General features: G+C 36.4%; 1 protein-coding gene across 4 annotated transcripts in view; it reads left to right on the forward strand.

Annotated features, from left to right (window-relative positions):
- The window catches only part of LOC106084875 (uncharacterized), a 134,364-nt gene that overhangs the window by 98,321 nt on the left and 8,854 nt on the right, over positions 1-27,189 (forward strand). For 3 of the 4 annotated variants that reach the window (XM_013248817.2, XM_013248818.2, XM_013248820.2), the window contains 4 exons: positions 22,547-22,917; positions 25,897-26,143; positions 26,211-26,470; positions 26,536-26,866. In XM_013248817.2, coding sequence (XP_013104271.1) covers positions 22,565-22,917; positions 25,897-26,143; positions 26,211-26,470; positions 26,536-26,866 — 1,191 coding nt within the window. In that variant the 5' untranslated portion in view covers positions 22,547-22,564. Of the gene's footprint in view, positions 1-22,371; positions 22,446-22,546; positions 22,918-25,896; positions 26,144-26,210; positions 26,471-26,535; positions 26,867-27,189 lie in introns of those variants that run through there. The other variant, XM_013248821.2, reaches the window with a different exon arrangement.

Consider the following 27,189-nt stretch of genomic DNA (forward strand, 5'->3'; position numbering starts at 1 on the left):
GTAATCTTCGATCTGTTTAGCTTTTTTTTTCTTAGTTTCGTCGAACATTAAGGTAGGGAATATAAACTATGTTTGACATATATTTCAAATTAATATATATGTCTATATATATTTTCTTATATAATTATTTAAATATAATTTATACTCGTTATAAGTAGAAAATTTTAAATTCCTGCATGCATTTATTGACAAAATTTTATATATATTTTTTTTTTTCTTTTTGTATAAATGATTTTTTTTTTGTTTTTTTTTTTTTTTATTTATTATCTTTATTTTTCAATTATCATAATTATTCTTTTTAATAGCAAAAAAAAAATATTTTTTTTTTTTTTTATAATTTGGAGAGACAAAAAACTCTGATTTTACATTGGCAGCTTTAAATCATTGCATGGCTCCGAATGCTTAGCTCGCTCTCACTCTGAATAGAAAATTACTTGGCTCTTCGTTTTGGATGATTGGACATATGTATACCCGTGTGTACTAAAAATGCGAAGTCGTCATAGAGGGTACCAGTTTAAACCGTTAAATATATTGTGATTCTGGAGCAAATGCCTTCTTCTTGATAGTTTTATGTATTTCTGGCAATGAGGCACGAATTGATTCCAAAAACAAAAACAATCACAATTTGGAATCTATAAAGTTGTTGTTGTATATTGACATTTTTAGGTACTTTGGAATTTCATTGTCGTGTTGGATGTTTGGTGGTTTTATCACATTTGTTATAATTTCTGATTTTTATCAATCTTATTGTTGTTTGTTCGAGTTTACAATTTATAACATAATTTCTGATTTTTTTTTTTTTCCATTTTTTTTCACAAAGTTTTATCTCTTTTTTTTTTTTTTTTTTAGTATTAATAGAAAATATTTTTCACAAATTTTTTTATGTTTATACGTGTTTCTTTTTTTTGTTATTTTTGTACAACAAAAAAAAACGTGTTGAAATTATTAAAGTACTTAGATTTCTTTTCAAATTTTTTTTTTTTTTTTTGTTATTTTTCTTTCATTTTTAACTATGAGTTTCAAGGTGACACAACTTGATCGATTCACGATCGCTAAGCCAAAAAAAAACAAAAAAAAATCATCTCGGAAGTTTCCTTAGCTAATTCTCTTCTCCTTCTTCTTCTCACTGAACAATAACTATTATCTTAAATCAACATTGTTGTATTCAACATTCTTTGTCATCGTTTGACCGTTAAATTTAATTTAATATTTAATTATTCCTGCATGCAACACGCTCGCACCCGTCGATACTGGGGAACCAGCATGGAACGTGTGCGTAAAAAAAAACAAGTTCAAAAGAAAAAAAGTACGAAAATCAGCAATCATAGGTATCCGGGTTCAATGTGTGGCATCGACCCACGAACTCAAATAAATATGTCTCTAGCTTCAAACAGCAAATAAGTCCTTACCATGATAAATGCCCATAATCTTTCCATCTTGTCCTGCCAACTTGAACATCGAATTCCCAAGGACATCTACTACTATGCATTTAACATGGCTAGGCCCAAGTTTCGCGTTATAATTATCTGTCTTTTTACTATGTTTAAAATTTCTGCGAAAAACCATTTGCCCTTTCTTAAATACCGTTGCTTGTGCCCTCAGATTATAATTCTTAGCAGAACGATCATGTGCAATTCTCAAACTATCGTAAATCTTCTCTCTAATCAATTGCAGTCGATCCTCCTTCTGAACTGTCCGAACGTCTATATCTTTTACCGGCCCAAGACTTCTTATTATGTTATAAGTATTGGCTTGTTGGATCATATTTACACCAAACACGGCATAAAATGGTGACATCCCTATCGAACTATGGTAAGTGCTTCGAAGAGCAAAGGCAACGTCGCTCAGATGTTGGTCCCAATTGCGTTGATCTTTGCCAATAAACGACCTTATCATCTGGAGCACCGATCTGTTGACCCTCTCGGCCGCATTCGACTGCGGGGCATATAGGGCTGTTCTGACGTGTTTCACTTCATATCTCTTTAAAAACTGCTGGAATGTATCCGAAACAAATTGCTTTCCATTGTCGGAATGGATCCATTCGGGTACACCGAACATATGAAAAACCCTTTTCTCCATGAAATTGACAACGTTGATTGCAGTGGCCGCCCGCATAGGTTCCAAAAACACGAATTTACTAAAATGATCAAGGCATACAAATATGAATGTATTACCATCATTGCTCCGCGGATACGGTCCCATAAAATCAATATATAGCCTCTGAAAAGCTCGTTCGGTTAAGAGTTGTTGACCCATTAGCGGTTTCTTAAAGGCATTTGAGGTTTTATTCGCCTTACAGACGTCGCAAGATTTCACTACCTTCTGTACGTCCTTAGCCATGCTTGGCCAGTAATATTTTTCACGTAGGCGTGACAATGTTTTATGTATACCGCCGTGTCCTGAAGAGGGAGAGAAATGTGCAGCTAATATTAAATTTTCTTGAAGTTCCGTAGGAACCCACAACTTCCAGGTTTTGTCCTCTTCGAGCAAATCTCCAGGATAAAAGCTGGTCCTTTTGTAGATAAAGTTGTCCGAAACGCATAAGTCGGGTATTTTCCCCTCTTCCTTTAGAATATTACTCCGAAGACGAGCGTATTCCTCACTCTCAAAGTATGGGCTTGACAGGTCAACGTCCAGGAGTCTAGAGTCTATCAATATTTCCTCCATATGTATCCTTGATAATGTATCTGCCACTACATTAAGGGAACCTTTGCGATGTTGGATATCGAATTCGAAAGCTTGCAGTTTCAAGCTCCATCTCGCAAGCCTGCCTGACAACTCCGATTGGCTCATCAGCCACTTGAGGCTGGAGTGGTCGGTGATGATGGTAAACGGCAGTCCTTCGATATAGGGACGGAACTTCTTTACGCCCAGAACCGCGGCATAGCATTCAAGTTCCGTCACACTATAATTACGTTGCGCCTTATTCAACTTAGCCGACATATAGGCGATGGGATGCTCGTTGCCATCGTCATCCACTTGGAATAGCACACCTCCAACCCCAAGTGTTGATGCGTCACATTGCACGAAGAACCGACGGCCAAAATCGGGGTTTACTAGGACAGGAGCCGAGGTCAGGCAATCCTTAAGACCCTCAAAGGACTCTGTCGCTTCCTTGGTCAAAGAAAAGTTGCGTATACGGTCCTTCGTCAAACAGTCATGAAGTGGCGCTGCTATAGTCGCATAATCGCGTATGAAACGGCGATACCACCCGCACATACCAAGGAATCGCCGGAGTTGTTTTGGCGTTTTAGGAAGCGGAAAATCCCTTACAGCTTCCACTTTGGCAGTGTCTGTTCGGATACATCCATCTCCAACGACGAATCCTAAATACCGCACCTCCTTCTGGCAAAATTTACTCTTTTCTACATTAATAGTAAGTCCTGCTCCACTCAACAGTAAGGCAACGTCCAGCAACAGCTTCAGGTGCGCATCAAAATCAGCCGATACCACTAGAAGGTCATCGAGGTAGACGAAAACACTCTCCCTGATGGATGCAGGTATAACCTTATCCATCAGGCGGCACATTCGCTGGGCGGCATTGCACAATCCAAAAGGCATAACTGTATATTGGTACAATGGCCGCCCAGGGACTGTGAATGCTGTCTTCTCCCTCGATTTCTCTTCCAGTGGTATTTGCCAGAATGCGTCTTTAAGGTCGATTGCCGAAATAAATTTTGTATCCTGAAGCCTACTGAGTATACCTTCAATATGAGGCAGTGGATATGCATCCTTTATGGTCCTGGCATTCACCTTTCTGGCATCGAGGCATAATCTAATCTTGGACTCCTTACGCACTAAAGTAACTGGAGAACTCCAGCTGCTATTACTTGGCTCAATAACACCTAATGCAAGCATGTCGTCTAGTTTATCGTAAAGGACCTTCTGTATTGCCGGCGATACAGGGTAGTGCCGCTGTTTGATTGGTATGCCTTCGTCTGTCACCTCGATAACATGCTGCTCTAAGTGGGTGCGACCCAAACCTAATACCGCAAATGAAGGAAATTTACCCTTTACCTCAGACAACCGTGTATATTGTTCCTCCGTCAATTGATGCATACCCTTATCTTCAAAATGGATCTCACTAATGGAATTATATGTCGTCTTTAATTCTGAGTTACTCATCCTGTTGGACACTAAAGGTCCTACTACAGACAAATTGAAAGCTCGCCAAAATCCAATACCAAAATAGCATTCCTGTTCCAACTCAGGCACAATTAAAAAATCCAAATCTTTAGTAAGATTGTTCCATAAAACTGGCAAGGTAATAACACCCTCTACGATGACCTGTCCTCCATTAGCTGTCTTCACCGTTTGGTTCTTCAGCTTCAAGACCTGATGTTCTAAACCCCTCAAAAATTCATTTGCATTACGGCCAATACAACAGGCACCGGCACCAGAGTCTAGCAAAGCTACTACCTTCTTACCTCCTACAAGCGTGCTAGCAAAAAATCGGTTATCATCACCCAATGTTACTACTGTTTCTATTATCATTCTCTTCGCTCTTTTTAACATCGTGGCTTTCTTTCTTAATTTTCCAATTTTACGATAATTTCTACTACTAACTTTCAATTCCCCCAAAAAAATCCTTGCTCTAGCTATCTCATACTCTTGTTTTCTAATATGGAGAGGTTTTCTATGCGACAGAATGGGATTCTTCTCCTCCACACGGCCATCACTGTCTCTGGTCATTATAGCTATTGTTGTTGGGGCTCCGGGATTTTGGGGTTCTGGCAGCAGTTTCCCGTCAACTCCGCCACCTGAGCATTTTTTGGGACATATTCGCAAAATGAATCGGACCTTCCACATGAAAAACATTTCATATCGTGAAATGTCGATTTACAGAAATTTTCCTGTTTCAAGTTTTGGGCATTTTTCCGATAAAAATCTCCGGGCATACCGCATGTGAAACAGAGATTCATGTGAAAAGGTGACAAGCAAAAACCGGCACCTACTTCCTTACCGGCAGGTTGCTGAAAAGAGTTACTTGTCGTTGATTTGTGCTGTAAGTCATAAGAGTTACTTGTCGATGGTCTTTGCTGTAAGTCGTAAGATCTAGTAACTGTCTTGGGATTGGAAGAATTTGAACCCGACATATACCCACGCTGTCTTTCTCGAATCGACATAGCCTCGATGTTCAGAATGTCTTCCTCTTCAACCTTCGGATCAAACACATTCAGCTCGCTCACAGGTTTTGGCCTCTGTCTACTGTCCTTCACCAATTTCTCAGCCCGCTTACATTCCCTTTTCAACTCCTTTATAGTCTCCACGGTCGAAGAAAAGATAAGGCTTGCGATATTACTTTTAAGATTTCCTCTTACTATTTGCACTAATTCTTTTTCTGGGATCCTCTTCTGTAAGCGAAATGTTAAATTGTGAATTTCGGTGTAAAAATCCTCAAAGCCTTCTCCAGGTTGTTGTTTTCTGTCCATAATTTCCCGGATTATTTCGTAGTCAGAATCAGCGGATTTAAAATGATTTAACAATTCTCTCTTCAAAGCGAAATAGTCAAAGTTAACCTGATCGGCATGGTCTTCCAAAATCTGCCAGTACCATTTGGCTGCACTTCCCGAAACGAGACAATGAAAGTCACTGAACAATTGGTCGTGCGTCAAATTGTATTGTTGACGCAACTTTTCAATCCGAAAAAGAAAACTTTCCACCGTCATATCACGCCCAATTCCATCAAACTTCACATGCCATCTATCTAAGTCCACTGGCTTTCGATTGTTAAGTTCGCGATGGCTATATGATATACCAAGATTATCTCGATTTCCGGCTTGGTCTTGGTTCCTGTGTCCCTCAGATGTGGAATGTCTTCCTGGAGGGGTTTGATCGCGATTGGTGTTGGTCTCCACTCTCTCTACGTTCTCTCGTCGACAAGATGTCGCATCCCCTGGGGTAGAACTAAAACCCAAATCATCCAAGCGCGGGTCAGTCGACTTATTTTCCACCTCCACTACACGATGGTTAAGAGACTCTACTTCTCCCCGTATTTGACGAAGTTCGGTCATATAGTCATTCATTAGTCTATTTTGATGAGCAATCATGGACATTATCTGCGCCATAGCGTTATCTTGCTGATCTGTACCTGCCGGTACGGCTGCTGCACCTTCTTCATGAGACATGTTGCAAGCTCTTTCTAATTTGCGTGAAAAACTGAGAGATAATTCGTTCGGACCTATAATAATTTCGTCAGTAACCCTTACCACTGAATCGTTACCACCAGATGATGTTCTGCCAAAAATTACTTCGGTACACCTATTCAAATAATCGGTTGGAATGAAATCAACGGGTCTGGGGATGCCGGTATCTATCTGGTTTAAAATCGAGCCCACTACTTGGTTGTCTAAAGCGCGAGAAACACTCCGAGTAATACGCCTATCTTGAGAAATTATACCAGTAAACGGACGTTCCGGAATTTCCTTCCTATCCATATATAGAAATATCCTGATAAAATCGTGAAAAACTTATAAATCTTGTAAAAATCAAAAAAGAAGAAAAATATGGTCGATGTTTTGGGTGCTGGTCAAAAAGCAAAATCATATTGAAAATTGGGAAACAAAAGAAAACAGAACAATTCACACTCACATGCGGTTCCACACACATCCTTATATTCCATTCTGAAATAAAATAAAAGGGCTGTCCAGAAAACAAAAAAAACAAACAAACCCCCTATTAACCCAAGAAACATTCATGCACTCATTAAAGTGTGCACGAAGATTCTTTCAAAAAAACATCCTACAAAGTAAAGTACTCAATTTGGCCAGTTAAACAAACTAACTCCAAAGCAGCACTCTAAGACATAAAATAAGTCCACTAAAGTCATACTAACGACCCGGTTCAGATCCTTAATGCCCTCTAATCGACGTAAGACAATATACTAGTTAAGGTATCCGGTCGTTGGGCGCCATATGTTACGATTTGCAATTCTATGAAGTGAGTCCTCTTGGTTGTGATGGACACGGTGGCTAAGCCGGCTACTCGTCAGCAAAAGGGCAGATTCTTCCACCAGAGAACACTTCGAAACTGTAACATTAATATTTCGTGTCCAAAATATCATTAATTATCTACGGGATACAGATGAATCGGACTGACAAAGAAAACCCCAAAAAAAACAAGACTAATAAACAGATACAATCCAACTTTTAACTTAAAATTTTTGTAAATCTTTATGTCTAAAATGAAGTTATTGTGGCAGTTTGCAATGAGAGCTACATTTTCTTTTTTGTTAAATTTTTTCACTCTTCTTAGATTCGTAGTAGGGTTTAATATGGCAAAACAACCTAAAATGGTTATACTACATTAGAAATTATTTGGACAGATTTCTCTTATGTCAAACAGCATAATTTTCCAACAAAGCCTCATCACTGACCGATTCAAAATAAAATTAACTTTAGACTTAAAATGTTTGTAACTCCTTAACTAGGTCTTTTGTAAAATTACTTTTTCATTTGGTTGAAAGCTTTTTTCAACCAATCTGTACTTTAAGGCATAGTTTCCAATCAAAGCCAACCTACGTCGTATGTGTCTTACCTATAACAAAATTTTTAATATTCCAACTCTTTACAACTTGACCTAAGCGTTGGTGCCTACTTCACCACACACAATACAAATATTTCATAAAATTTATGGCTATCACGACCATTGACCATTGCTTTGTTCACTTTGAAAAATTTGCATAATCTTACACAAATGTCACATTAAACGACCCAATAGACAAAGAGGCTTTGCGATGCACTCAAAATATTTAAATTATCATAATAATAGTATATAATTGATTCAAAAGTTAAATTTATAGGAGAATTTATAACAAATGCGATTATCGTTTGTTATAATAAAAAAAAAACAATTTGTTAATTGATGGAGCCATGTTAATCTTTTCAGGCGTCTTTGCATTTTGAATAGCTCGACTTTAATTTAATGACTTTTAGCACATCACATTACCAACATGGATGTAAGACCATATACGACAAAGCATGTTTACTGATCATGCGTCTTCATTGAAGATAATAATGATGATGAAGCTGAATTTTCATTGTCATACTTGATTGTCTGCAATTTTTCTTATTGGCTTGAAGTTAATGTTAATATTATTCGATATATGTATGCACATACACACGTATCGTAATGACTCGAACTGGAATAATGACTCTTTTTTTTTTGGTGGTTGGTGCAGATCATCAATATTCGCGTTTTTTTCACAAAGAATGTATTAAAAACCCAAAAAAAAATATATATTTTTTCAATGTTCGCATAAAATTGACATTAAATACTGTTTTTGGTATTCGTACAAATGTTTTGTATGAAATATTCGTGTACATCGTTCACGTCATTCAGGTTGGAAGAGTGATGCACAGTGGATTTGGTTGCAAATTAGATTTAATGGAGGCCGCCGTAGCTCAGAGGTAAGCATGTCTGCCTATGATGCTAAAAGACTGGTGAGAACATCGAACAAAATTTTCAACGGTGGTTATCTCCTCCTAATGCTGGCGACCTTTTGTAAGGTAATGTGCTAAGTGTCGCACTGCGGCACGCCATTTGGACTCGGCTATAAAAAGGAGGTCGCCTATCATAAAGCTTAAGCTTGAACCGGACATCACTCATTGATATGTGAAAAATTGCCACTGTTCCTTAATGGAATGTTCATGGGCAAATTTGCGCACTCGTTAGTATCATTGCTCCCTATATATTGCCATTTCTGAGTTGTCTACTGGTTTATGATAGAAAACTAACATTGCAGAATCATGCACTATTGGCGTCATTGGAGGTATAACGAACAGGCGTTGTTGAAAATATTGAAAACATGTGGTGTCGGTTTTGTGAACTGATTTTGTAAACATTTGTGACTAATTTGCTAATTTTTGTTTGTGCGGAATCTCTTTCTTCAACCCTATTGCCCATCAAGAAGACGTCTTTCATATTAATCCGTCACTATTTTCCATTTTTTTTGAAAACGAAATGTCCGAATTTTGACATCTCATACCTTTTTCTGGATCTTGTGGGAAAAATGAGTATTGTGCCTAGGACCAAATTTAAAGCATATTTTCATGGAAAGTTCAGTCTTACCTAACCTAACCTATCTTTTTTTTTAAAGGTATTTAGCTTCTATAAAATCGTATACCCGTCTTCATGATAAAGAATTACACGGGTATTCACAAAACTTAATGTTGCTTTGAAATAGGTTTATTTGACAGATTTCCTTTATAGAACTGTTAAATAAACAAAATTCAAGGCTTCGTTAAGTTTTGTGAGTAAGGCCATTAGAATACAATATTGAATTCAAGATACTGTATGTTATCTCTCAAAACTGTTTTCTTCAACTTGTCATATACTGTATCTCACCATTTAAGCTCACCGCAAATTACTGTAAAGAAGAGAAATAACACAAACATGAAAGGTGATCATAAAGCTCAACACAGCCAACATAGTCTCTCTTATTAAGGTGACACTTTTGACTGAGCACGATCACGATCTGCTTGTCTACCCAACCTGAGGCCGTCTGAGTCAAACACACTCCCCCCGTTTGCCCACCCTCTCTAACCAACTGTTGAAGCAATGCGTCTGCGTTGTCAAATGAATCCCACAACAACAATAAAGTTAAGCTGTGGCGGCAGTTTTATACAAGTTTTTAAAATCTGAGGTACACATGTATGTCAGCATGTTCACCTCACCACAAAAGACAATTGTGAATGTGTGAATATATGTATTTGTATGCAAGCATGCATGTACATTTTTACTTAAATGATGGCGGCGGCACTCCCATGTGTCAGTCATTAGTCTATCGGCTGAAACTATTTAGGAGAAAGAGAAAAAAAAAAAAATCATCATTTAAATACCAGTAAATATCGAAATGTGATTTTTTTTGTCAACTCAGGGGGAGGAAACCATGGTTTTTTGTCTCTTTAATCGTTGTGTTTTGGGGGGCTGGGAGGCGAGTGATAAAGCAATAATTCATTTATATGTATGTATAACACAAACAGCAACAATAATAATGCTCTTCTCGCGGCAGACGTCAAAATGTCTTGTCACAAACATTTAAATGATGCAATTTTATAGTGTTGCCAATGCACTGAGATATAAGCAAAGCTTTTTTGAAGAGAGATTAAAATTAAATTTTCTTTATTTTGAATGAGGAGGAGGCCACCGCAGCGCAGAGGTTAGCATATCCGCCTATGACGCTGAACGCATAGGTTCGGATCCTAGCAGGACCATCAGAAATTTTTTCAGCGGTGTCTTTCCCCTTCCAATGGTGGCGATATTTGTGAGGTACTTTGCCATGTAAAAACTTCTCCCCAAAGAGGTGTCGCGCAGCGGCACGTCGTTCGGACTCGGCTATGAAAAGGAGGTCCCTTATCATTGAGCTTAAACATGAATCGGACAGCACTCATTGATTTGTGAGGGGTTTGCCCCAGTTCCAAAATTTGCATTTGTTGGGGATTGAAAATGGGCTATATCGGCTCAGATTTTGATATAGCCCCCATATCAACCGATCGCCAGATTTTGAGCCCTTAGAAGCCTCAATTTTCATCCGATTTGGATGAAATTTGGAACAAAGACTTGAGTTATGACTTCCAACATCCATGTCAAGTATAATACGAATTGGACTATATACACATAAAGCCGCCATATAAACCGATCCTTGGATTTGACATCTCCACCCCTTAGAAACCTCAGTTTTCATCCGATTGGGCTGTTATTTGGAACAAAGACTTGAGTTATGTTTTCCAAAATCCATGTCAAGTATGATCCTAATCAGTCCATATAAACCGATCCCCGAATTTGACTTCTTCAATGGCTGAAGAAGTCTAAATTTTCACCTGATTTGTCTGAAATTTGGGGCAAAAGCCTACCTTATGACATACAACAACAGTGCCAAGTTTTATCCGAATCGATCAAAATGATGATATAGGCCCCCCTAAGTACCGATGTTCCGATATGATTTTTTGAGACCAAAGTAATTCAAATACAAACTCAGTTAATAGGGATACATTTTTAGCGGAATCCATGATGGTGGGTGTCCAACATTTAATTTAAATTCATATGGCAACCCTGCCAATAAACAGCAATTTTGATTTCGAACTCTATCACAAAATAACGCCATCACTTCCAATTGTTGTCGTTTATTTATTTCTTTACTGTTTTTGTTGTCGTTAGAGACGTCTTCAAGTACAAAAATTACATTGTAATATCATCATAACATTTTAATAAAAGGTGTCACTATGTTGGCAAACATTCATGGCAAACGAATGCCTCGTATAAAATGGAGTTTGGGAAGTGCAAAGACATTTATTTAAGATATTTCGAGGGTAAATTAAGCAAAACGGTAAAGGAAAAGAAAAATACGAAAAAGAACCATAATAATTTTAATTTTTTTATAAAACAAATTTTGACAAAATTTTCTATAGAAATAAAATTTTGACAAAATTTTCTATAGAAAAAAAATTTTGACAAAATTTTCTATAGAAATAAAATTTTGACAAAAATTTCTATGGAAATAAAATTTCGACAAAATTTTCTATAGAAATAAAATTTTGACAAAATTTTCTATAGAAATAAAATTTTGACAAAATTTTCTATAGAAATAAAATTTTGACAAAAATTTCTATGGAAATAAAATTTCGACAAAATTTTCTATAGAAATAAAATTTTGACAAAATTTTCTATAGAAATAAAATTTTGACAAAATTTTCTATAGAAATAAAATTTTGACAAAATTTTCTATAGAAATAAAATTTTGACAAAATTTTCTATAGAAATAAAATTTTGACAAAATTTTCTATAGAAATAAAATTTTGACAAAATTTTCTATAGAAATAAAATTTTGACAAAATTTTCTATAGAAATAAAATTTTGACAAAATTTTCTATAGAAATAAAATTTTGACAAAATTTTCTATAGAAATAAAATTTTGACAAAATTTTCTATAGAAATAAAATTTTGACAAAATTTTCTATAGAAATAAAATTTTGACAAAATTTTCTATAGAAATAAAATTTTGACAAAATTTTCTATAGAAATAAAATTTTGACAAAATTTTCTATAGAAATAAAATTTTGACAAAATTTTCAAAGAAATAAAATTTTGACAAAATTTTCTATAGAAATAAAATTTTGACAAAATTTTCTATAGAAATAAAATTTTGACAAAATTTTCTATAGAAATAAAATTTTGACAAAATTTTCTATAGAAATAAAATTTTGACAAAATTTTCTATAGAAATAAAATTTTGACAAAATTTTCTACAGAAATAAAATTTTTACAAAATTTTCTATAAATAAAAATTTAAAAAATTTTTACAAAAATTATTACAAACTCTTTTTTAAGAATAAAATTTTAACAAAATTTTCTAAAAAAAATTAAATTGAAAAAACGTGGAGGACTTACCACTTGCCATATTATTTGGATAATGTCCTGTGAATAAAACCAGAAATCATAGAAAGCAACCTAGAAAGAGTGCAAAATAGCAAAGAGTGGTGGAAAATTGCCAAAGAAATAAGAAACACGAACTACTATCAAGAAATTAAATCTTCTGCAGAAGATCTACAAACGCACTTCAAAAATCTATTAAATCCTCACCAAGAGCAATCAGACATCCAATATGCACACAATTTGCAATTTTATCACGAGCTGGACACGCCAATAACACTGTCGGAAGTCAAAAAAGTTTTGAGTAAAACAAAAGACCATAAGGCTCCTGGCGAGGATAGAGTGCCATACGAATTTTTTAAAAATGCACCAAATGATCTATTGGCAGAAATTGTGAATACGTTCAATACCTTGTACGACTCCGGTTGTGTTGATGAATCATTACTCAGGACTATCATTTATCCAATTTTCAAAAAGGGGGATAGAACCTTGTCGTGCAACTATAGAGGTATTGCATTTATGAATTGTATTGCAAAAATAATGATGGGCATACTTAATGAAAGACTGTCACTATGGTCGGAGAAACATAAGATACTAAATGAGTATCAAGCAGGTTTTCGTAAAAATTATAGCACGTCTGACAATATTTATAACCTATCCTCAATCGTACATTTGAATTTCAGCCGAAAAAAGAAAACGTATGCTTTTTTCGTTGACTTTAAGGCGGCGGTCGATAACATTTCAAGGAAAGCGCTCATATTCAAACTGCAATCGATAGGCATGTCAACGAAAGCTGTAAGATTTATCGAAAACGTTTATAAAGACACAACATCAGCAGTGTGGACCGGAAATGAATTGTCGGAATACTTCAATACTTCGTCAGGTGTCAAACAAGGATGCCTACTCTCACCGCTATTATTTGCTCTGTACCTAAATGACCTGCATGACACTCTAGAAGGCGGAGTTAACCTAAATGGATTAAATGTAAGATTACTTCTATATGCCGATGACATCGTAATACTAGCCGATGAACCAAATGTGCTACAACAAATGATCTACAACTTGGAAGAGTATTGTAAACTATGGACAGTCGAAGTAAATTTAAATAAATCAAAAATTATGGTATTTAGAAAAGGTGGGAGAATAGCCAGAAATGAAAACTGGACATTTAAATCGAATCCTGTGACGATAACATCGGAATATTGTTATCTAGGAGTAACATTAACACCATCCATGAGCTTTAGCAAGCATGTTGAAAAAAGGAATCAAGCAGCAAAAACTAGTATAAATAGCACATGGAACGACTTTCTAAAAAAACAGGATGTACCACTTCAATCTAAGTGGAAACTTTTTCTAGCCGTTAGCAGATCAATACAATCATACGCTGCGCAAGTATGGGGTTACAAACACTTTGAGGAAGTTGACAAGCTGCAGACATATTTCATCAAGAGAATGCTTAATCTCCCAGATTGCATACCAACATACGCCATAATGCTAGAAACTTCCATCGAAAATGGACATATATTTACACTAGATTTAAACATAAGATATGTGTTTAAAACTCTATTTGAGTACGACGAATCTCGTCTACCATTTCTTCTTTCAAAGAAAATACTGCAGAACAAATTATCCTGGGTAAAACGCCTAAATGAAATGGGAGCGGAACATGATATTGAGTGGTCAATAAACAATCTGAACAAAACAACTTGGAAAGAAAACGGAACTAAACTGCTACAAGCACTAAGAGTAAAGAATTATAATATATATATGTCGAGAAAGCAGAGCACAAGTAGGATATACAGAAATTTAGATCCTATGAAAGGAGCAAACTATTTAAAAACATCATATAAGATCGAAGACATAAGATGCATACTACAGATCAGAACAGAAACAACGATTCTAAATGGTAATATATACAGGAACAATGGATCCGAAATATGTTCGCTCTGCAACACAATGGAGATAGAAAACGTGGAACACTTCATAGGCCGGTGCCCGGTGTTAAAAGAAATTAGGAAAATATATTTTAACAAGGAAATATTAACAGAAAACGAAGTAATAAGTCTTCTTGATGGCGCAGTTGTAGAATGGACACGGCTTGCAAAATACACCAAAATGGCTATGAGATACAGGCTAAATCTGATAAATGAATTCAACTATTAAACTGAATATTATCTGTATATATATGTATAACAATAGCAAAACCCCATATGCAGACTAACGACAATATGTCATGTCTTAGAGATTAATATTAAGTATTTATTTATATATTGTACAAAATCTTACCACACATTGTATACATAAAGAATTATGAAAATAAATACTACTACTACTAAAACCAGAAATAAATTTTTTGATTAATTTTAGTACGGATGTTATAAATTGCAAAAAAATGGAAATGGTATTATTTTATACAAGTATATTTTTAATTTCCATGTTTTAAAAAAAAAAACAAAAACATGTATACTTAAAATTTTGGCCAAGATTACTAAGCCATAGCCTAGGCAGCTTAACACCACATTGAGAAAAATTGGCAATAGCAACCATTCACATGGTGTTGTGACTTGATTTCACACAGTCATAGCATTTCATGTGTCAATCACAAGGAACAAGTTGTGATTTTAGCTTAATTTTAGTGTTTTTTGCTCAATTTTGGCGCCACTTAGGAAATGCGATTATTACGGGCTAGCATGGTTACCTCCTACATGGCTTTGGCATAGTCTGCGCAACAGACCCATGGATCATTTTGGTTTACAATTTTTCTGGCGGTAATCTTTATGCGCCTATAAACTTACCAACTTGGACACCACTTGAACATTAAACAATTATTGAGACTGACTTTTGGAGAGAACCCAAGTGGTAACTGACATAAAATCAAAATAAGAGTGGGTTTAAAAGCAAGTTTAATGTTGCAAAATATTTGGTTGTTATATTCTGGGGTTTAAAATAGAATGGATTGTAATACTTTTCACTTTCAAATAAAAAGCACTGGAATTGTTTTCTAAGCCTAAAAAACAAAGAATTTAAATAAAAAAGGAAAAACGCATTAAGTTTGGCCGTACCGAACTTTTGATATCCACCACCATGGATATTTATTATCAAAATCTATTTTAACACTACTATATCCATATAAATATCAAAATATAGTCCGAACTTAAACATATATGATTCGGGTGCCAAGAAGCCCTTCACAAGTAACAGTTCGAAATTTCAGCAACATCGGGTAACAAGTGCGCCGTTCATGTGATTAAGACCTAATTCGGATGATCGATCTATTGGGTTGCCCAAAAAGTAATTGCGGATTTTTTAAAAGAAAGTAAATGCATTTTTAATAAAACTTAGAATGAACTTTAATTAAATATACTTTTTTTACACTTTTTTTCTAAAGAAAGCTAAAAGTAACAGCTGATAACTGACAGAAGAAAGAATGCAATTACAGAGTCACGAGCTGTGAAAAATTTTGTCAACGCCGACTATATGAAAAATCCGCAATTACTTTTTGGGCAACCCAATATATGACAGTCATATCTGGATCCGATCCGATTCGATCTAGACCATATCGATTTAGACCATATTTGGGTTGGATGTCGGGAGTCTTAGATCTAGACCATATTTGGGTTGAATGTCAGAAGTCTTCAAGCAGACCACGGTTTCAAATTTCAGCAAAATCGGAGAATAAATGCGTCTTTTATGGTCTTTAGACCTTAAAGTTAAATATCGGTCTCTATGGCAGCTATATCTAAATGTAGCCTGATCTGGACCATATTTTTGACAGATGATGGGAGTCCTAATACAACTGACTGTTCCAAATTTCACCTAAGTCGGGTAATAAATGCGCCTGTTATAGGCCTAAGACCCAAAATCAGCAGATCGGTCTATATGGCAGCTATATCCAAATATGTCCCGATCTGTACCATTTTTGGTTCGGATATCGGCAGGCCTAATAAAACTCACTATGCCAAATTTCAGCAAAATCGAATAATAAATGCACCTGTTATAGGCTTAAGACCCTAAATTGGCATATATGGCAGCTACACGTAAATATGGTCCGATATACACCATATTCGGGTTGGATATCAAGGCACCTAGTGCACTTGTGACTTTAGGCCCTAAAGCTGAAGATCTAAATATAGCCCAAACTGGAACATATTTCAGCGAAGTCGGGTAATAAATGTCTCTAATATAGGCCTAAGACCCAAAATCGGCAGACCGGTCTATATGGTCGCTATATCCAATTATGTCCTGATCTGGACCATATTTAGTTTGGATATCGGCGGGCCTAATAAAACACACTATGCAAAATTTCAGCGAAGTCGGGTAATAAATGCACCTGTTATAGGTTTAAGACCCTAAGTCGCCACATCGGTCTATATGGAAGCTATATCCAAATATGTCTATATGGCAGCTATATCCATATATGTTCCGATCTGGACCATTTTTAGGCTCAAGAAGTCAAATCGGGAGATCGGTTTATAGACCGATTTGGACCGAACTTTGCACAAACTTTTGCAAAATTTCAATCAAATCGGAAAAAAGTGCGGATTCCAATTTCAAATCTTTTATACCGTTTACCGTGGATCGCATTTGTCAAGTTCTTTGGCCGATATCTCTTTATAGGCAAATAAAAAAATTGCAAAAAAAATCATAAAATTTTCAAAGTTCGCCGCTCAATGTTTCATGGTGTTACAAACGGTATGACGAGATAAGTGTACCCTCCACCCAACTGATAGTTTTAAAATTACCCTTTTTGTTACCAAGGGTTATTACATTTTGTCGATTATTAATTAAAACACTTTTTTAATCAAATTATATGTCAGCTACACCATGTTTACATCGAATAATATATAGGAAGACAACATTAATGCATTCAACCTTTACGTTCATTAACTTGGTTTTACAGTTTCCTTTTTTTGGCTACGACTCTCCTCAATTAGTTTCCAATAATTTATGCGCACATTTTTATTTCAGTGGAAAATTATTTTTTGATGTCAATTTGTATAGATTGTTGTTTGTTAAATATTTACTGTATGTACTTTGTCCCCTACCAATTTGCGACGTATTTTGTGTTGTTAGTGTGTCGATACGTGAGTTGTGTGACAAATTGCTTAAAATGAAAATAACAAACAAAAAATATTGAATTTTATTGAAATTCCTTAAAAAAAAAATCAAAATGCTGTTGTGTCTTGTTAATATTATGTACCTTTTTTTAAAATAATTTTTAATATGTAAGGCAGTGGAAGTATGTGTAACTATAAAATACTACGTATTTTTTACAGAAAATTATTTGTTAAATTATTAGCTATATTGGTAGTTTGATGTACAGCGTTAAAACTCCTGCGGTTAATTATTCCAATTATTTTGAATTAACTAATTAGAACCTATTCGCATTCGCTTCACATTTGATACATGTGCATAGATCAATTATTAATTATTGAGTAAAACCCCGAACAATAGAGAAAAGCGTTTGAAAGGATTTTTATACCCAACACCATAGGATGGGGGTATACTAATCCAGTCATTCCGTTTATAAAACCTCGAAATAATGATCTGCGACCTCATAAAGTATATATATTCTTGATCGTCTCGAAATGCTGATTCGAACTAGCCATGTCCGTCCGTCTGTCATATTAACCAATCTTCCGATTTGACTTCTTGAGATCTTAGAAGGCCCAATTTTTGTCTGATTTAGCTGAAATTTTGCATGCGGTTTTCTGCTACGACTTCCAATAACTGCGCCAAATACGGTCCAAATCAGTCTATAACCTGATATTGCTCCCATAAATCGGCCTCTCGATCATCCTTGTTCGGTTCGTAGAAGCTTTAATTTTTGCTGGTTTCAGCTAAATTTATTTTGTACACATTTTTAGCAGAATCCATGGTGGTGGGTTCCCAAGATTCGGCCGGACGAACTTAGCACGCTTTTACTTGTTAAAATTAGAGTGCCGAGAATTCCGATTTTTTTCTTGAAAAGTACTAATTTTCTTCCAAATTAATATGGCAGCCCTGGCTGGAGGTTTTTTTCCAGCAGAAATTTGCAGCATCGGTCATTAGTTTTATGCAAACCAGCTGTTTAGTTCAAATAAATAGCAAAGTATACTAAAGACTGTTTCTACTCTCTTGCAAATGTTTACTGGAAAAGTGCGCGAACAGACCTTTTTTGAAAGCTTTCATAGTTTGTTATTTTACTAATTACTCACATGTGATTTTACCGTATTCTATCTCCTGCATCGTCTCATTTCTAACAATTCGCAAATATTGAATTATAAGCAACATTACTAATGTGATAAACGGTATTATAAAGAAGTGTTAAAGAGGAAATAGATATTCTATAAGGAGTTTGAAAAGATCTTGCCATGTACACCTAACTATTTTCTCTGACGGTCTTTCTGTCCGTCCTTCAGGATTTTTGCATACGATGGGGTGTTTTTTTAGGGTGGAGTAGCCGCTTGGTTCTGAACATAGTTACAGGATTCGTGCTCTATTCCCAAACACCATTTATTTGCGCCCTATATAGCCATTGTCGTTAAATATCTTCGGTTTGGGGGGCTGTCCCCCCAAATACTTGACCCCAAACGTCGAAAACAGATCCGTTTTCTACTCTAAAATACTTTTTATTTGTGTCCCATACTGTACTCAGCAGAGAATATTTTCGTTTGGGTGGGTTATGGGATGGGGCGGTCCTTCCCGGTACCCCACACCTAAATTTGGATACAAAAAATTTGCTATAAGATTACTATAAGGTTGCTAATAAAATCTCCGTAGTGATCGCCGAGATCTGGCTTTTTAGAAATTGGGGTAAGGGGAATCTCTTCGACGATGTACTCACAGCTTCTATATTCTTACTTTAAACTTTTAGTAAAAGTAACCTCTCACGGCGTGTTATACCAAACTTAGTTCCATAACAGTTACTCCAAAGTCCTCATGATCATCTACTCAGGAACTATATGTATAGAACTCTACCTTTATTAAAAAAACCAGGGATATTGTAGTTCTCATCGGCTGTGCCTCTGGCAATGTGTAGTTCCAGTGTTTAATGTCACTGGAACTACACATTGTGGGAGGCATTAAAATAGAGAAGGGTTGTGATGCACAAAAATTAAACATTTCGATTCCGCTGAGTATTTAACAGTAGATGGATTTTTAAAGCGCCGTCCACCAGATCACAACAACATACAGCATTGTGGCAGTACAGCGGTAAGCATAAGGCCTCATAAAGTATATACGAGTATTTTCTTGATTGTCATTACAATTTTAATTGATCAGGCCGTATTCGTCTGTGTGGCGAAAACACGCTAACCTTTGAAAGATTTAAGATAAGCGCTCGAAATTTTCCATAGACTTCAAACCCATCTTCCTAGAAGTTTCACTGAACTTCCTTGAAGTTCCACAGAACTTTCTTGAAGTTCCGCTGAACTTCCTTGAAGTTCCACTGAACTTCCTTGAAGTTCCACTGAACCTCCTTAAAGTTCCACTGAACTTCCTTGAAGTTACGCTGAACTTCCTAGAAGTTCCACTGAACTTCCTTAAAGATACACTGAACTTTCTTGAAGTTCCGTCGAACTTTCTAAAAGTTCCGTCGAACTTTCTTAAAGTTCCACTGAACTTCCTTGAATTTTCATTGAACTTCCTTTAAACTTCAATGAACTTTCTTGAAGTCCATTGAATTTTTTCTTAGATCCATTGAACATCGGTAAAGTTTGATTGAATGCCCTTGAATTTCCATTGAACGTCCTTGAAGTTTCTCTAAACTTCCATGAAGTTCCACTGAACTTCCTTTAAGTTCCATTGAACTTCATAGAAGTTCCAATTGAAGTTTCGGTGAGCTTCCTTGAAGTTCTACTTAACGTCTTGAAGTTCTATCAAACTTCCTCGAAATTCAATCGCACTTCCATTGAACTTCCTTGTAGTGCCATTGAACTTTTGCGAAGTTCCAACATTGGAAACGGTCTTTGTTTCTTCGCATTATATGCGTTTTTTCGGGGCGAGCTGAATTGACTACTACGGCCTCAGTTTAATGTAACCTAACCAAACAAACATGACTATATGGCACCTACACTGGAAATGAGAAAGTTTTAGTGGTTTTATACACACCATCATAGGATAGGGGTATAATCATTTAGTCATTCCGTTTGCAACACATCGAAATATTCATTTCCGGCCATACAAAGTATATATATTTCCAATAGTCGTACAATTCTAAGGATTCCCGTGAGTCTGTCTGTCCCTGTGTCCGTAAGTTATAATCACGCTACAATCATTAAAAATTGAGATATTGAGTTAAAATTTTGCACAGACTCGTATTTCTTTTTTATGCAGGTTAAGTTCTTGAATATAGATATAGCTGCCATATAGACTAATCTGGCGATTTTTGGTCTTGAGCCCGTAAAAGCCGATATTCAAACCGAATATGCCCCATATCGGACCATATTCACATATAGCTGCCATATAGACCGATACGATGAGTTGTTTTAAGCCTCCCGACATTCGACTCAAAATGGTTCAAACCGATCTGCTGATTTAGGGTCCTAAGTCCATAAAAGCCGCAATTATTATCCGATTTTACTGAAATTTGAAAAGGTGAGTTGATTAAAGCCTCCCGATATTTGACTCAAATATGGATCAGACTGTCTTTATTCAGATATAGCTGTCATATAGACCGATCTGCCGATTAAGGGTTTTAAGCCCATAAAAGCCGCATATATTACACGATTTCGCTGGAATTTGACACAGACTATATTACGCTATAGCCGCCATATAGAACGATCTACCAATTTAGAGTTTTACTCCCATAAAAAGCGGATTTGTTGCCCGACTTTGCTGAAAATGTGACTTGTAAAAGAGTTCTCGTGCCCTGAATCAAATACCAGACCAGCCCCAGCCCCCTTTTGCATACTACTATGGATATGGTAGTGGAGTTGTTATAAAAGACTTGTATAAGAGTTCTCGGGCACTGAATCAAATAACAGACCAGCCCCAGCCCCCTTTTGCATATTACTATGGATATGGTAGTGGAGTTGTTATAAAAGAGTATGGCTAATTTATCCATGGTGGTGGGTATCCAAAGTTCGGCCCAGGCGAACTTAGCACGCTTTTACTAGTTATCTTTCATTCTTTTCTTTTGATAATTCGAAATATTTTCAATCTAAGAAACCCATAACAAAACTATTATTTAAATGAGTGTCAGCTATAGATGGAAGATGGCAAATACACAAGTAATGCTCTTTATTAAATGGAGTTTAATAACAAACCGCAAGCAACATATGCGTCACTTCCTTGCTACCGCAATCTATTTGTAGACCTATGGTGAAAATAGGCCATGATATTTCATATCATAATGAAATAAAATATATGTACGAATATGTGAGTTTCAAGTGTAATTGACTTTTATAAATAAGTACATATCTATTTTAACTAGTTAGCATCGCTACAAAATATTCCCCACCAGCGTTCGGGGAGAAACAACTGTTATAAAAGAATATACATGTGAGTTGTTCGTATTGTCTCACACTTGCCACACCTTTCTTATTCTCATTACGCAAAAGAATTCTCATTACTCAATGTGAGCAAATAAAATTTGGAATTTTCGACAGTGAAGTGAAGAAACCCCTTATTAGGTGAGACTTTTCTCTTCAGCGCAATTGTGCAAAGGCCGCCATTAAACATTAAAACCTAAGCGGCTGCATATGTAGTCTGCACATGTGTCTGGTTATATTTTTAAATACTATTGGTACAATAATATGACATATATGTGTGTACATCGACTCATACAACTAGTAATACCACCTATATTCGAAATAGTTTATTGGGGTTTTATCTTATCGGTATAAAACCCACCCCAATGAGAGATAGCATTTAATTTTATTTGCCGCAGATAAAACCAATACGAGTTGCTACGAAAGACAGCAATAACTACAACAACTAACAAATACTTACTATTACAAAAATAAAACTAAAAATATTCAATAACCAAGAATGTGGTGTGGTGTGGCACAAATTATGAGGATCGCGCACTTGAGTTAACAATGGAACTAGTAGTTCACATTGAAATGTAGTACTTAGCTGTTCTAATTTTAAAGGTTGCTAGGACAATATAGTCATAGTTAATAAAAATTAATAAAAGCAATTTTCTCTGTTTAAATTAATGTTTAATTATTATTGTTTCCTTTCTTCTTTTTAGTTCTCCTTTAATCACACCATGTCACGCCAGTCCAGACTGGTACTACTCTTACTCCTCTCCATAGGGGTATGCCATGTAGCCCGCTCCAGCCCTAATCTAAATATTGTTCATGATGCCATACCCGATGATCAGTTGGATTTGCAGGATGACATTCTACCCTCGTCAGAACCTGCCAAGCCAACCAATCAGGAGCAACAGCATATTCGCATTTCCACTCCCAAAGTCAAGGAGATACCAGTAGTTGTATCTACGACAAGTGCCAAGAGTGAGACCTCCACAGCGGCTTCAACACAGAAAACTTTGAGTGACAATACTTTGGATGATTTAGTGGAAGCCGCAAAGCATTCTGAAGTTTTGGCCAAGGATGCAAGGTAAGTTATTCGTTGTGAGTTTCACTATATAGTGTGCAAAGTAAGAAAATTGTGTGGATAGTGTATTGTGCCTATTTCTCAATGTTGGATTATTTCTTAGTTTACAAAAAAAAAAACGGCCTTCTTGAACGTAGAATGGACTCTCAACGTGAAGTTGAAGTCGATATGTGGCTTTCTGAAGGATATGAAGGTCCCCTTCTATTGGCGAATTGGGTCTCTATTGAGGTTATAAAACCGAAAGCAGGGGTTTCATAACCTCTTTTGTGGCTTCTGGTAATCAATGGGATTCTAAGAAAGTGAAAGTCGTTGCCTTCGCGGATAACGTCGTCATCATTGTGGGTAGCCGTTTCCTATCTACGGACCTCATTTAGGGGGAGACTTGTCATAAACCCCAGAAGGACTGTGTACTTCAGTCTTGAACAAAAGTGTTTCAGGGCCCCTTTTTTGGACGTGGTAAAGCTGCTGCTGTCTCTATCTCTCTCAAGGACATCTACTTGGGAGTAATTCTTGACTAGAAACTGAAGAAGGAACGTCGAGAAAAGGGTCAAAAGGGGACTGAATATGACCTACTTCTGTTGCTACTCGATAGGAAGGATTTGAGTACATAGGCCGGATAAGGTAGACCGGCTGTTTACGGCGGTTGTTCGACCCATTCCCTGTCCGGTGTGGCATTGGGCTTTGGAAAACTGCGCTCTTCGCAAGATGATCAAGATGGTATAGGTTACCATGGCGGTGCTAATGGTGACCCGATAATGCGATTCTCGACTTCAGGTGTTTGTTGTATGGTGGGTATGGGGAGTAAGGAACCTGTCGCATGGGTATCATTTTGTTCTGCTGGGGCATGGAGATAGGGTGCAGCGGCATGCTTTATGCGGCGCATATTCCTTCTCGGCAGATCGGACGTCGTTTTCCCAAAAAGGGATATATGGGCTGAAGACAACCCGTCCTACCCTCTATATACACGGATGGTTCTAAATTGGGATGTGGCACCGAAGCAACAGATCACATTGAATTCCTTGGAATCAGGAAAGACGGCGCTGAAGGCTTTGGCGTCGTTCGATGTAAGGTTGAAACTGATCAGAAGACACAAAAAGCTTCTTCGAATTATAGAGAATGCTGTCAGGCTCTTCTGAGTCACAAGGGATGGCGGGGAACGAAGCGGCCGATGAACTGGCCTAAAATGGATGGATGATAACAGCATATCAGCCTACGTAATCAGTAAGCCCTTCACCATGCGAGCTTTTTAATAGGATGACGAATGAAGCGTGAGCTAGGGCTGTGGGTTGCAGGGGACCGAGTATTTCGCAAAACAGGAAGTGCACATGAGTGCTTCGTAATGTGGTTTTAACAGAAACTAAACGGCATACCGTAACCGTTTAAAAGAAAAGGAAACGTTGGTAATATTTACTCCTTACAAAGGAGTTGGCTTTGTATACCCACCACCATAGGATGGGGGGTATTCTAATCTAGTCATTCTGTTTGTAACACCTCGAAATATTGATCTAGGAACCCATAAATTATATATATTCTGGACGGTCTCAACATTCTGAGTCGATCTAGTCTGTCTGTCTGTCGAAATCACGATAGCGGTCGAACGCTTAAAGCCAACCGCTTCTTATTGATGTAGGTCGTTGGGGATATAAAGCGATCCCCCGATTCGACTTCTTGAGGCACTAGAAGCTTAGTGCCTCAAGAAGTCGAGGCACTAAACTTTTTTTTTTTTGTTTATACTGGCCATTGCGGAAAAGAAATTTATTAGTACTCCTTGTACAATGCCAAGTGATAAGGGTTTTCTGTAAAAATCGTATCGTAAATATCGCATGGCTTCGTTTTATGGTCTGTAACAAATATAAGAATTATGACCCAATAGTTAAAATGTTTGTAACCCCCTAACTAAGGGCGTTATTATGTTATCGTGTAATTGGGACCATAATTGAACTAAATGTTGTAGACCATAGTAGAAGTCGTTGTGTAAAATTTCAAGAGCTCAAGAAGTAAAATAGGGAGATCGGTTTATATGGGAGTTGTATCAGGCTATAGACCGATTCAGACCATAATTGACACGTATGTTGAAGTTGATTAAAGAAGTCGTTGCACAAAAATTTCAGCCAAATCGAATAATAATTGCGACCTCTAGATGCTCAAGTAGTCAAGATCCCAGATCGGTTTATATGGCAGCTATATCAGGTTATGGATCAATTAAAAAGCATATTTAGCACAGCTGTTGGAAGTCATAACAAAACACCTCCTGTAAAACTTCAGCCAAATCGGACAAGAATTGCGCTTTCTAGTGGCTCAATAAGTCAGGATTCAAGATCGGTTTATATGGCAGCTATATCAGGTTATAGACCAATTTGAACCGTACTTATAACAGTTGTTGGAAGTCAAAACAAAACACCTAATGCAAAATTTCAGCCAAATCGGATTAGAATTGCGCCCTATAGAGGCTGAAGAAGTCAAAACCCCAGATCGGTCTATATGACAGCTATATCAGGTTATGGACCGATTTGATCCACACTTAATACAGTAGTTGGAAATCATAACAAACCAACTCAAGCAAAAATTTCAGCCAAAATTTCAGGATGTTATAACAAAATGTCTGTAACTCTTTAAATCAAAATATAAATGAATAACAACAGGTTGATTATCACATGGCTTCGTTCTGCTATCTGTAAATAAAGAAATATGGCCTAATAACTTAAAATGGTTGTAAGTCCCTATAGTTAGGCTTAGTAAGATAGTAAAATATTTGTATCTACCCAAAGTTTCCCTGATTTTGCTTAATGGAATGATTATGAGCAAATCTGCAATGTACATCCTCACTCCTAAAAAGATAAAAGTTCAACGGGTCATCAAACCTAGTATTGGGATTCTTTATACCCTAAAGTCCCATTCGAATGGGGTTTCATTTATTGATACAAAAGATATAAAATTTTTTGAAACTGTGATCTAATTTTAAAATTTTTGTATATTTCTTAGATTCCAAAAACTTGTCGCCAAAAAACTGAATAACACTTCAACCACGTCCACCACCGCTGCGCCTGCCGAAATTGTTTATGATGACAACTACGATGAGGACAACTATGATTATGATGATGAGTATAACTACGATGAAGCAACCACCACACCTACCAAGAAATCCAAGAGCAAGGCTAAATTGGCCACTGAGCAACCCAAATTCCAAAAGAAACCAATTGATGTAAAACTTGTCAAGGGAGAAACCAAGGTGAGTAGGGAATAGAAAAAAAACGTGCTAAGATAAGGTTTTGAAAATTTTGAAACATTTATTTTAGACTTCTACCGTGAAATCTTCGCTTGAAGACAATAACAAAGAATCCAATTCCATTGAATTCCACAATGACAAGACCTTAAATGCCAATGACGAAAACGAAGAGGATGATGACAGTTACGATGACGAGGATGATGATGATTTCGATAGTGAAAACGACATCAACGATGATGATGAGAAGAGCTATACCGAAAGTGTTCCCTGTCCACGGTATTGTATATGCGAACGTAACATCAACAGTTATTTGGTGGCCTACTGCAGTCGGTATGTTGCTATATAAAATTTTAACAGAAAAGTTTCCGGTTTTAACTTTTTGTCTATAATTTCAGCATTGATCTTGGTACCCAAAAATTCGGCAAGGATATCACCGATTTGGTAGTCACCGATGTGGGACCACAATATCCCATTTTGCTGGAACCTTATTTCTTTTCTAAACTGGGCCTAAAACATGTCTCCTCCATCAAAATTGCCAACTGCACTATTGAGTACATGCATCCGGAAGCTTTTAAGGATTTGGATGATTTGTTCTCGGTGAATTTGACCAATGTTGGTTTGGCCATCATCAATCCCGATACCTTTGCCAATAACAAGAAATTGCGCATGTTAACCATCTCTGGCAATGACTTGAGTGTCATGTCCAGTGTTCATTATTTGTTGAAGGTAATAAGTTTTTTGTTATATACATAATTTTATGAACCTAAGAATGGCTTTAAATGGTATTTTTATCCCTATCCCAAAAACGGTTACATGGGGTCTATTTCATCATAGAGTCAAAGCAAATAAGAGTTGGAATGCCTCGAATTTTCTTTCCAAGAAAATATGGCAACGACAAATTTGATTATCCTCAAACGAAAAAAATCACACTTCGCAAAGAAATTTACTCCATACTTTGAGTTCTATTCAAAGAAAAAAGGTTTAATTTTTAAGTTTTATGTCTGTTAGGGCGAAAATCATTTCATTTCACAATTTTTCGTTTGTTTCTT

Source organism: Stomoxys calcitrans, chromosome 5, assembly GCF_963082655.1.
Source record: "Stomoxys calcitrans chromosome 5, idStoCalc2.1, whole genome shotgun sequence".
In the NCBI taxonomy this organism is placed as follows: domain Eukaryota; kingdom Metazoa; phylum Arthropoda; class Insecta; order Diptera; family Muscidae; genus Stomoxys; species Stomoxys calcitrans.